This window comes from Anthonomus grandis, chromosome 1 (genome assembly GCF_022605725.1).
Source record: "Anthonomus grandis grandis chromosome 1, icAntGran1.3, whole genome shotgun sequence".
Taxonomy (NCBI): domain Eukaryota; kingdom Metazoa; phylum Arthropoda; class Insecta; order Coleoptera; family Curculionidae; genus Anthonomus; species Anthonomus grandis.
This window is the reverse complement of record NC_065546.1, coordinates 25848935-25862647: the sequence shown is the minus strand read 5'-3', so window position 1 is coordinate 25862647 and position 13713 is coordinate 25848935. Positions and strand designations below refer to the sequence as shown.

At 31.2% G+C, this 13713-nt stretch overlaps 1 protein-coding gene and 1 long non-coding RNA gene across 3 annotated transcripts in view; one reads left to right on the top strand and one right to left on the bottom strand.

The window, feature by feature from the left end:
- LOC126743634 (uncharacterized) overlaps positions 1-5439 on the top strand; it is a 95366-nt gene extending 89927 nt beyond the window's left edge. The window contains exons 4-7 of the long non-coding RNA XR_007662940.1: positions 4241-4412; positions 4528-4689; positions 4748-4899; positions 5209-5439. This is a non-coding gene — a long non-coding RNA (uncharacterized LOC126743634). The remainder of the gene's footprint in view (positions 1-4240; positions 4413-4527; positions 4690-4747; positions 4900-5208) is intronic.
- LOC126743580 (exostosin-2) overlaps positions 1-13713 on the bottom strand; it is a 174985-nt gene that overhangs the window by 24826 nt on the left and 136446 nt on the right. For both annotated transcript variants that reach the window (XM_050450748.1, XM_050450739.1), the window contains one exon: positions 1570-1811. In XM_050450748.1, coding sequence (XP_050306705.1) covers positions 1570-1811 — 242 coding nt within the window. The remainder of the gene's footprint in view (positions 1-1569; positions 1812-13713) is intronic.

Genomic DNA, 13713 nt, shown 5'->3' with positions numbered 1-13713 from the left:
ACAATTTTTTAATGCAGAATAAGAACGCATTATTTTTACAAAGGATATGGTACCTACAAATGAATAGTGGTTACATAAGCAATTTTGATCAAAAAATTATGATAAAATGTAAAATTAAAGAAATACCTAGCTACATCAAATGTTCGAATTGAGCACCGTTAACAACCTGACAATAACCAAAGCGATTTAAAAATTCTTTTTGAATGTTGACAATGACATCTGGAGTAATATTTCTAATTTCCTGGCGTAATTGTTCTTTTACATCTTCTAAACTCACTGGTTTCGTGACATAAACTATATTTGTAAGTATCCCTATAAAAAGTAATCGAGGGGAGTTAAATCTGGCGATCTGGGTGGCCACTCAATGAACCCTCGTCTACCTATCCAACGATTTGGGAAAACTGGGGAAAACGGGTAAAGTATAGTGTGGCGGGGCCCAATCTTGCTGAAAAAAATATCACGTTGGTGCATGTCGGGTTCTTCCAAATCCTAATACTAAGTTATCAGAGCGGGGATAAGATCATTTTGAAGAAAGTCCAAATTCCTCTCACCAGTGAGAGTGTCATCAAAAAAGTAAGATCCTAAAACTATTCTTTCCGCATATATTATACCGCACCAGACATTGCCTTTTTGAGGATGTTATGTATGATATTCTGTTAAACAATGAGGGTTTTCGGTTGCCCAGTATCGATAATTCTGTCTGTTCACATGGCCTTTTAGAGTAAACGTTGTTTCGTTAAAAAATATTATCCGTTTTACAAAATTATTGTTATCATTACAAAAGTGCTGGATTTGCTCACAAAATTCATTTCGGCGATCAAAATCATGTTCCGATAGCTCTTGAAGTAAGAATATTTTATAAGGATAGACCTTTGCTTTTTTGAATACTTTATGCACAGTGCGATAAATTAACATTTTAGAAGCCAAGCCTGTGTTTGGGGCTTTGGGATTATCTTGGACCGCTAACAGAACGTCAATCTCATCTTGTTCAGTTATTGAACCCTGACCAGTTTTTTGAGCATCCCGAACATGCCCGAATTCACGAAACTTTGCTTTAACTCTGCTAACCATGCTTTGGTTAATAGACGACCGATCAGGATGAGTAGCGTTGAACAACTCAACAAGCATTTCTATTGGTTTTTAAAAGGATCACGTTTCGTGATGTTTTAATCACTTTTGTTAATTACCTTGGGAACAATTAAACGATAGGTAAAACGAGGTGGAGTTTTAATGTTAATAAAAAGAGTGTGGTCCTGACATAAAAGTGTCATCCTGAATTTCGTAACAATACATATTGTTCCTAAAATCAGTAATGTTGCCTTGTTAGCTTGTATATAATATGCAGTGTGCACATTTAATCTAAATATATTAAATTTAAACACTTTCGTAAAGGGTATCTAGCTTACTCTAGACATCTACTATAACACGGCCTTCTGTTTTCCTAAATATTTTTTTTATATTTTAGGTAATTTATATTTTGTAAAATATATTATATCTTAATTATATTTGTATACAATGCTCTTTTAAGGTAATTTATTATTATTATCATTATAATTAATTAAAGCTTACCTTAATAGGTGGTTTATTCGTCACATTAGCAACTAAAAAATTCATAGCAATATCTTCACAATTCATGTTATTATCAACCCAAGCTCTTATATATTCAGGTAGTTTATAAGTATATAAATAGCTCCAATATTTATGCAAAAAAGCTGCGCCAGTCAGCACCATCGAAATTTCGTTTAACCATTCAGATTCGTATTTCCATGTATTAGTTATATTATCCCAGAAATGAGTTCTTGAAGGAAACCCTAAAACAAAATATATTCAGAGCATAAAAATATTGTTAAAATAAGAAAACTGGAAAAATAAACAATCAGAACACCTTCACCTAATGTGAAGTTCATGAACTTTAGATTAAGCTGAAGACGTTCTGTTTGTTTATTTGCACATTAGGTGAAGGAATCAATTGTGCTAATAAAAAAAAAGATCCGATAAAGTTAAAGAGACATCTGAAACCCGATTTTTTTTTTTAACTTTTACATAGAATGTTGAGTGTCAAAATATTGATAATAAAGTGAGGATGATTGAAAAAAGATACAAAACTTTGGAAATTATGAAGATTTTCTACATACGTTAAATACGTAATTATTGCCGGCTTGCACAAGGTTTTTTAGCTCTTGATTTTGCTATAATTAAAAAATATATATATTGGGGCAATTATTGACCTTTTTGGGGGCTAAAATTGTACTCCCAGAAATGGGAGTGGCTTCTGTATATTCCCAGTAGTATTTTTTTTGTTTTGTCTGGGACACTTTTTAGTTGGATGGGTTGGCTGTGGACTCAATTTTAAATAATAAAAGCATAATAAAGTTAGATTTTACATTATTTTGTGAATAAGACACATTTATCAGGTGTTATAAAATAGGTATTATTTATTTAAATTATTTGATATTTTATGTAATTTAAGTAAATTATGTAAAATAATAAGTATAAATTTTGAAAAATATAATTTAAAATATTGAATTAATATAGGTAAATAGGTAAATAATAGCGATAAGGTTTAATGTAATTTATCCTATAATGAAAATAATAAATATCTTTATTAATTAAACATTGATATAAATACCCAAGGGCAACCTTAAGAACCTAATATATAATCTCCAAAACTATAATCTAATGATTAACAGGGCTACCTCCCGCATATCAAAGATATTAAATTGGGACTTGACATGCACAGAATTTGGTTACTTAAGGATTTAAATTTGAATTAATAGCATATCTAATGATCAACGTGGTGCCTAGTCGCAAATAGAGTTTAGATAAGCCATGTGTAATTGTGAATTGTACGTAAAAAGAAAATCCTTTATTTCATCCTCACTTTTTTATCAATAACATGTTCAAACTCAACATTCTATGTAAAAATTAAAAAAAAAAAAATGGTTTTTAGGCATTCCTTTAATTTTACCTCTCAAAAACACAAGGACCTCTCAAAAATAAATATATATTATTATGAAAATGTAAATACGTCAATTATTCTTCTAGTTTTTGTACTAATTTATTCGTATTCTGAAATTAAAGTTGATTCATAGGGTTTATCTAGGGTCCTACTGACGTTTGGTTTAATATTTTCATCATAGTGTTATTTAGGTTATATTCTTAGAACATTGAAAGGCTAGAACTAGTAAACAACAACTTTGTTTGAGTCCAACATGTGCACAGGGGCAAGAGGGATGTTTTGTATACATACATATTTGCAACGGAGGAAATTTTAACTATATTTTAACAACCATTATAACGTTAATTTAACTTATTTATGTTGTATTATATACGAAAATTTAAAATAAAAAGTATAAATACTACAATTAACCTATTTTAAAAATAAATATAATATCCTTAAGCAAAAAAAAAAAACAAAATTATTAACATTCTTATCCCTAAAACTGCTTCTAAAAAATTTGAAGCGACAACACCGGAGCTTAAGCGCCTGAGCCATACGCGTAGTGTCATCTGTCAAACGGCTTTTTGTTTATATTTGGGAATTTGGGATTCGTGTATTTTCTTTCATTTTTGGTTTAAAAAGGAAAAAGGCCACATTTTAGTGTTTTTTAAATTGCTAGGATGTCAAAAACTTGTGTCGTTTGTGCCGCATCGTGATAAAAAGGTGATTCGAGCCGATTTTTTCACAACTAAGTAGCGATACTTTCATAACATCACATCATGGGGTTACCATCATCATAAACGTAGAATAGGGGATCTTATAGATATAAACCTAATAAAAACTTGAATGTGAAAGTGTGAGTAAAATACCAAAATATTTATATTTTTAAATCTAAATATTTTTTTGAACATCTATTAATAGGCTATAAAAAATATAAAACTAGAATTTTGTCCCTGGTTTTATTACAGGATTTTATGTTTTTTTTGTTGTTTTGGCAGAAAAAATGCATAATACTCATGTACCTATCTATATATAGTTATGTTTTTTCAATATAGACGTTAGGTAGATAGATGAAACTACTAATTTTTTATTGTTTTTAAAGAATTTTAAAATTTATTTAGATATTGATGTCTATGTATAAAGTTAATTTTGTCTTTCCCTAAAATTTGGTGGATAATTTTTTTTTTGTTTTACCTTATTGCAACTTACAATAATATATATAGTAATTGGCACCACATATTAATTTATTACTGTATTTTTTTTTTTGCTTTTTGATTAAATATCAAATACTTATTATAGATTGCCTATGATTCTGCAAAAGGGAACAATGGATTTCATTAATTGAAATCAACACAATTAAAAAGAACATATTTGTTTGTTGAGATCACATCCTTAGAAGTGATTCCTTATATAAGGGAGATAATATTATCAGTAGCCAGACTTTATTAAAAAAATCAGCTCTACCTCAAAGGTAATTTTTTTTTAAATATATTTTTCTAGTATAAAAAATCGTCACAAAAAGGATTAGTACTCATATAAGCTTTATTTATACCTTATACTTATTAAATTAGGTATTTTTTTACTAGGTTTTCCGACGCACTGGTTAAAAACACAGCAACCGATAATTCAGTTAATTTACCAAGTGATTTACCCTTCAAAGCTGCAGGGGTAGCTGTCCTGAAGAGTGCAAAAACTTCTTTAGCTTCCAAAACGGTATATAGGACAAACAGTGAAGCTAATATAGACAAGTATGGATAATTAAAATAGATTAATATTCTTGATACACCAAATTTTGTATAATTACAGAACTGATCATTCATCATTTCATCATCAACAATAACTGCATCTGAGATTAATAGTTCTACAGTAACCATGGGGTCTAGGTCAACAATTACTATTTCTCATCCCAGCCGTTTTCGTTTAACTGCTACACCTTTCCTGATTCTGCCAAGGAAAAGGTAAAAATACACTCAAAATAGACATCAATATAGCACATTTAAAAATTATTGTTCAATTCATTCTCTAAGTACAAATAAGAGTTTTATGCCATGTATTATCTTATTCTATATATCTTATTTAAAAGTGATATAGTATTTGATTGTGTTATATTTATTTAATTAAATGCAATTAATCAAATGTATGATATTACAAAGATTCTTTATAATAACAGACATCTTATTGATCAATAATTGTAATATCATAATACAATTTTTTTATTTTTTCTTTTTAATTTTGGTAATACTATATTTTTATGTACATTATTCTAGGGTAAAATCAAAATGATATCCTGGGGACCTAAGCACTGATGATTCCACTGTTTCAAAAGCTAAAGTTAGTTGTCAAATTATGGAAAAAAAAGAACAAAAAATTGAAATTCGAAGATTGCAACAAATTTGCGCCAAACAAATCGAATTAGATGTCTCGATGTCATTATTTAAATATTTAAATAATGACTATATAAAGAAATAATAACATGATTTTCGAAAAAGTGATGTAAAACTGAGTTTTGTTCAATACAATAAAACTTTGAAAAGTGTTAAAAATTTGTGTCTTAAAACATGATTTATTAAGAAATCTATAATATTAATAAAATATTTAATTTCCATAAAAATGCTTTTTATTAGAACCCTCCTCTAATGCAGTTCATTAAAAAAACACATAAATAGCTCATAAATGGTAATATTACTTATACTCAAACTAGTCATTTTAATAATTCATAATTACAGATAGATTATCCAAAAATAACATCAGAAAGGTACAAATTGTGATTGCGTTAAGCGAAGATATTATGCAATTGGTAATATAACAATGCGCGAAAGCTAAAATAAACAAAGCGAAACTTGTCACCACTGAGTAACATATGCATTGGCAATAACATTGAAATAGCGACTGTTAAGGTTTACTTTAATTAAACTCCTCAAATCCATATTTATTATGCTAACGGTACGTTTTGACAGCGTCGAAGTCAGAAGCTCATGGCGGAGAGGAAAGGTGAACGTGGCACGTTGTTGTCAACTACTAACGCCGTCAAATAAGCCCTCACCTTCTTTACATATTAAGTGCATTTCTTAAATAAAGAAGTGGTTCACGATGGACTTGTTTGTTTAATTCACCTATGAAAATACAGTCCACAAATAACCCTTGCTGTTCCCAGCAGCAGAGACACAACACAATTTGGTGATCCAGTAAAACTGGGAGCATGGCTACCTACTACAAAAAGATACCTAGAAATAAACCATACCAAACTACCAATGACAAAGTATTTATTTTATATATTTATTCTGCCCTACTGATAGACGTCGAAAATGTGTGATAAAATAGCTGATTACAATATTGAAAAAAGAGTAGAAGATATTAAAATACTATATTGAGCAAAAAAAAAATAGATCATGAACACAAAAAATTATTCCTGTGTTGGTAGAAGTATGGATTATCACACATTCGGCGAAAAGTTTTAGTGTCCCTAGCATCTATTATATTACTTTTGTATTTATATTAAGATAATTATATTAAGGTAATTTTTAGATGAAGAACGGGCAGATCGTGGAAGCAAAGTGCGTCGAAAAAATCTATAAATATTTACGAATAAAATCCAAAAATTAGATCGTCGAATAATACAAAATGAATTGATGAAATTGAAATTGAATGAAACAAAAAAAGTTCATAAAAAAAAAGCCTTCTTACTAAACTAATCTTAGAAACAAGATTTTGAATAAGTTTATAAATAGGTATGGCATAAAATTAACTTATTCCTTTGATATTGTAGAATGAACTGCGACCAACATCTATAACTTGATCGTTTTTGCTTCTCAATACCCTACCTAACATAATTTTTTAATTGAAACTAGAATATTGAAACTGGAAGAAAGAAAAAACTATTTATTAAACCAATGTGTGGGCAGTGTGGGCTAAATCTACTACCGTTATCAAGAATAATAAAATAAAATAACTTTAAATATAAAAAATTACTTACCTTTTTTCTATCTTCTTGGTCCTTCCAAAAACGTCCAATTAAAAGCTTTTTAAAGAGACACTTGTTTAACTTTGATAAACTGTTTCGAAAAGTAACAAATAAAATCCAATAGGTAAGCCTATTAAAAAAGTAATTTTCACACTCCTTACATTAGAGTAAAACAAACACCAACTTACAAATACAGAAATCTTCCATAGGAAAATAATTGAAAACCTTATAAATAAGTTCTATTACAAAAATTGCTCAAAATGTCTGCCATTTCGTCTTACCTCCAAACATAAATCAGCCGTACGTGCGAAAGATCTAACTACACGAAGCGTGGAAGGCGTAATACGTCTAAAACTCTTGTATGCGCTCCATCATATCTTCCTTAGTAGATTTACACACTTCCACATAAGAAGAAATCCAGAAGTGTTAATTCTGGTGACCTAGGAGGCCATCCAGTAGGATCTATCCAAGTATAATAAATATGTATACAAAAGTTAATTTTAATAACCTAGCCTTTCAATTTATCTATTACCAAATTGTTCCCTGACATTTGCACTGAAGTGAGCTGGTACACCATTTAACTGTAGCCACATCCGATGTCTTACAAAGTCGGGAAGCGCGGAGAATCATGTCTTAAGAAATTTAGAAAAACCTCTGTTACACGATTTTCAAAAAAGTATGGACCAAAAACAAAATCATGTACTATTCCACCCCAAATATTGATGCTTCTGTGTTGAAAATTATTGATAAAAACCCGATGGGGCTTTTCTGTGTCGTAAAAATGAAAGTTATGTCAATTCACAGAATCATTTCTATGGAACGTACATTCATCATTGAGAGGCACAAATTAAAAAAAAATATATCGTTTTCTGCTTCTTGATTTTGTGTCCATTGACAAAAAGTTTTTTTTTCAAAATCATTTTTGGGAAGTTCTTGATGTAACTGCGCATGAAAGGTATTATATTTGTTTTTCTTGGGACATTTTTTCACGGACGATTTCCATATTTCTAAGTTCTCACTTAGTTGTAATTTAAGAACTAATTTCCGGTGTTGCAACGACCGACATGGTGATTACCAATTGGTTTTCTTCATTTAAAACTGTTTTCGTTCTAGGTTGCTTTTTGTACTCTACGCTTCCAGTACGCTTGAATTTTTCTTTTAATGTCGTCAACACTCTATCGTCAGGATGTCGGTTATTACGAAATTTTAACCAACCCTAATAAATCCTTAAAACCAAAAAATAGTTCCCAAGGTATTCACTGATAACGTTAATCATATTTGCTAATTCTCACTGAGAGTAATTCATTTTATTTTTCATACAAATTTACTTAACATGAATGATAAGTAAACATTATAATTGGCATACGTTACACAACAAAGAATAAATTAATTATGGAACTTATTACTTTTAAGAAAAAAATTCGCATTTTTAAATGAGATAAGCATCAGGAATTAATACTACTTATTATGGTTATTACAACTATTCACTTTCTTTCTTATTAAAACGTGTTCGAAATGGAATTTGACAGAGTGACAAAGCGCTTGTCATACTAATTCCATAAAATATCTATTAATTGTTTTCGTCGTAAGTGTCGTACTGCCTATGAAAAATATGTGTCACTCTTCTTTTAACAACAAATTTTGAGAAAACGGTTAGAGATAAAGGCAAACTTGTTGCTATCAAAGAATGCTCTATCATAACGCGTTACTAGATACAGGGTGTTCCATTTTAAAAAAAAAGCGTAAAATTGAATTGAAAATGTCATTATTTGAGTGACGATTTTGATCACTCTGTATAAAAAAAATAAAATTTGGAATTTCGAAAGATAAAATAAACTTAGCCAAGGACTCATAGATAGATTTTTCAAAAAGAGAGACATAGATTTTTTAAAAGGAGATACACAGACATTTCATAGACATAGAAAAAACGTAGGTGGTAAATATTAATATTTAGGTGAAACATTCATGTTTGCGAAAAATTCTAAATTCTTAATAACTAGGCAACGTCGCATTTAAGGGTAAAACTGTTTTAGGGTTAAAGAGGGAGTCAAATGGGACTCCCATTTCGGAAAAAGGATATAGGAGTTTTTATTAAAAAAAAAAATCAAATTATGTACCACGGTTTTTTGAGACACCCTTTATCAGCGGAACTAATTTTAAAAAGTAGCCCCTCGAACTTAATTAACATTCCTCCTATTAAAGATTTTTTCCGTTTCAAGGTTTAGCGGCAATCGAGCACCGGGATATTAAATGAACACCCTGTATATTAACACTAAACTAAAACATACATGCATCTTTTCAAACTTTGTTAACTAAAAAGCGAGAGAAAATAACGATTATAATGAGCTCAAAGAGTAACGAAACTAATGACCACTGTTTTAAAATTATCTACATATTAAAATATAAAGCTAGCCATTTTTTTGCGTTGGCATGGGTATTGATCAGGTATTAGGACCTATGCCGATAAACACCTGCATCGGGCGGTCTCTCTTTGCAAATCCGCGGCGAGTAATATTCAATAACTGATATTTAATCCTGACATAGTGTTAGCGCACCGCTAAAAATCATAATTGTTAAAATCTATTAATCGCGCATGTCATACACACATTTGGTATATTCTGGACACTTTACCGGCAAGGTAAAGCGGAGACGATTAACTAGCAATCAGGTTAAGAACGACGAGTGCCAGATCTAACAATTTTACAAAACCTAAAATAAGGACTTTTAATTTGTATTTGGTTATGAGAGCAAGGCTTTTGAAGTTGGTAAATATATAAAGGGACGTCCCTATCTACAGTGAAGACAGAAGACCATTGGTAAGTGCCCTTTACTTCAAACATTTAAAACCATGTGTGTATGTAACGTACAATTTCTTTGAACCATATCATTTACTAAAATACAGTCCACTATTACATTTTTTTATCATATCTTCATGGTTGTGTGTTAACACATACCATCAAGCGTGTTAAGGCCTCACAGAACATATAATTATTTTATTAACTTTTAACTAATACACATTTAGTTACAATTAGAAAATAAAATAAAGTGTTACAGTCCACTTTCAAGGGTATTATTGAACTCATATAAAATAGCCTTTTTTCTTCCAGTGAACTATGACAGAAGTAGTCTTGCCTTTTTAGGACAGGACAAGTGTGGCAGTAACTGTAAAAAATATTAAACTGGTTTTATAGTGTTTCTGTAAGACAAATCATGGACAAAAAACTGTAAAAAACAAAATTTTAAACTTGTTTAATTAATAAAAATATGATTTTCTTACTATGGCAAAAAAGGGACTTTTTCCTAGAGAATGGAAATCATACATCAATCATAAATGTATCATACCATGTTTCAGCTAAATAATATATGGATCTTTCTTCCTTCCAAACTTTTTTAGTTTTCTTCAAAAATTCTATACACTACCTGACAATTCCATTACAGCAGCTCTTTTATCAAACATCTTAAGCTTAAATCCAAGTTTTATCATGTATCTCCACAAGGTTGAGACTGAAAAATGTTTGTCCCTTGCCGATAAGGTGTCCTTAACCATCTCTATGGTCAGAACCTCATTGTTTTTGTATTTAGAATATACACCTTCCCTTTGCAATTTGGCAATATCCGTGTCAAGTCCCATTGATTGTCCTGCATCTTTCCTTTTTTTTCTGTCTTTAATCCCTTTTTTTACAAAATAGCATATTGTACTATAGGAAACCCCTATAGTACAATAAACTATATAAAACGCTGTTTTTTGTAAAGCACTACAATCATTTGTGAACTGAAAATCAGTCCTTAGATTGTTATAGACATTTAGATAAATTTGTTTGGCGTCTGTACTTAAACAATTACGTTTTCAAACTTCTTGATTTTCCCCTGTAGCTTCTACTTCCCTTGCTTCTTTTTGCTTCCTCAACACTAGAAAATGAACAATCAGAACTATGTAATCAGTGTCCAGATCACTCTTGCTGTTTTTATCACAAAAGTTATTATGCACCCACGGTCTCCATAAGCCAGCACACACAGTTTCCACTTCATTTACCAAGTTTTCCTGCCTATTTTCCCAGAGTCGAAACATTTTAAGGTCTTTAGGTATAATACCAAAACAAATCCACAAACACCAAAAAAACACACTTTCTTACAGTAAAAACTGCAAAAAATTTGGACGAATATAGGCCAAATTTTCAACTCTCCACTTTCATAAACGTGTAAAAAGCAAAACCGGCAAAACCCATCAAATAATAATAACCTCACATAACCCCCCTCGCAACTATTAAAGGTGATAGACCCATCCAACAATAATTTTAAAGGCGATAGGCCCATCCTTAAAAATATCTTTAAAAACACGACGAAAATAATACAAAAACAGCACAAAAATTTATTTGGGTATGGCCCCGTAATCCTCAAAATCTATGGGATAGAGAGAGATATACAATCACTTGCACAGCCTAATGTAGGAATCGCCAGAACGCAGGTGTTTTATCTTTCTTTAATAAACTGGCTAAAAAGAGGTGAGGAGTCTGTGAGTACTGGAAGTGCTTAAAATATTTTGTAAGATGCTTGGATTTTAGTCTGCGGTCCATTTTTTATATTATTTTCTTGTGAGATTCTAAAAATGGCTACTTTCTCTCTAAATATGGACACTTTCGAAAGAAAATACTGTTAAACATGAGGTTTTACGTATATTCAAAATGATTTCATAGATAAACTATATAAAATTTTGCCATTTATACCATGCGGTGTGCAGGTGTATCATGCGGCAATAAATACGACATAGGCGCACGGCCTATTTAGTGTGGCATCTGCGACACATCAAAGATTCTAATAGATCTCTGAACTGGACTTTATACTATATTTCGTCGTCTCTCTCTTCGATTATGAAAGGTTAATTATAGAATACCGGTTTTATTAATCCCAGACGTACATAGTGTCCAGACTTTATTTATTCATTAGTTCTTAAATTTTAAACATGAAAATGGGAAAGTGTGTGTGGTGCTAATGAAGATGAAGTTGAAAAAATGCATTACTTTCCTGCAAACCTTGAACTTTTATTATTATTCGTTTCACTTTTACCCGAAAGTTTAATTTTTCTTAAGCATTTATTTTTAAGCAACTATTTTTATGAGCAGAATATTATATTATTGCATATCATTAAATAGTACTTCCTTTTCCCCTATATCCCCTATATATGTATCTTGCTATTAACTATCTTCTCATCTAATTTCTAGCTTTATAAAACTAAACCCAAAAATCCGGAATAATAAAATTTTAAATACAAATAAATTTTAACGCCGGACCTGTGCATCTTTTCACGCTTGAGTCACAGCATAAAGAAACCAGCAGTCGCACTTCAATAAAAATACATTGGCTTGAATAAGCGAGTTCGGTGCATGTGTACTAGTGATGCGAAGAGTCCGGATTAATCGTCCGTTCAATCCGAATATCAAATTATTCCGAATCAATCCGGATATCTAAATCGTCCGGATACACGCCGCCCGTCGACTCGTTTGACCGACAATGAAATAATTGTATGAGCTTGCACGAGGCTCACGAAGTTCCACCTTCCACCGGCTAAGAGAATCCGAATTAAATCGTCCGGACAAATAACCCGGCAATCGGAAACAAAGCATTTTTGTATTGATATTTTGCATCGTTTAAAATACACTTGATTTATTACATACATAAATAGCTATTTTAGTTTAGTATGTAAAAACGAAATGTATATGTTTTTCGAAATATATTCGAAAAACAGCTATAAAAAACGTTTATCAGACGGTCGAGCATCGAGCCCGAAACATGGCATAATTTGCCGAACGGGCGAGACATCGAGCGGACGAATTAATCCGGATGAAAAAACCGAATTTTCAATTCATCCGAATCAGTACTGTCCGGATCCTGTATTAATCCGGATTTTTACAACACTAATGTGTACTAATGCAGGCGCGGCATATTTGCTTAGAGTAGGGATGCCGCTGACACTCGCTACGGTCCACGCGGCTTTTGCCTTGGCTAGAGCCGGACTTAAACATTTTTTTAGATATTATTATCTTGTAAAATAAAAATACCTACATAGTACAAATATTTATTTTTTAATATTATTAAAGTTATATAAAATATTTAAACAAAAATAAACATCGCATTTCTAGATCTAACAACGACGATATAGAAGAATACGTGCAGGAAGTTAATTAGGTATGTACCATAAATTTAAGAGACCATTCTTTGAGTAATTTTAATTAAAATCAAAAGTTTTTATAACAAACGCTACGCTTTGTAAAAACGCTATCAAAATAGTCACTAAGTACGGCGCTGAACTAGACGATACACCTATGAACACAGTTTGATAAACAGTGAGCTCGGCATCCGGAGAATATGGCTGCGGTATGGCTAAGGATGCTATTAGTTCGCTTACATTTTCGAGCGGAGTGCGACTGCTGGTTTCTTTATGCTGTGCTTGAGTGGCTGGGACTGAGGTCAGACATCAGGACGGCTATTCTGTAAACGCGTGAAACAACATTCACACGAGAAGTGGGTGGAGCTCACTCGAAAATTACTAAAAGTTTATTCTGTAAACAGGGGAGCGCTCACATCGTGCGAAAAATGCGTGATCACACTTCTACTGCTAAATTGTGAGGGAGAAGGGTATCCTAACCTAAGTTCCAAGACAGGTGATGAAAATCCAAAAAAAAATAGCGTTGTTTTGTTTGGTTTGTTAGTTCTGATTATAAAAAAATCCCTCCGATTATTATTATTGTGTATAATAATAACCATAATATGGATTTTGCTTTTATTTATGGATTATTTATGGATTTTTTGACTT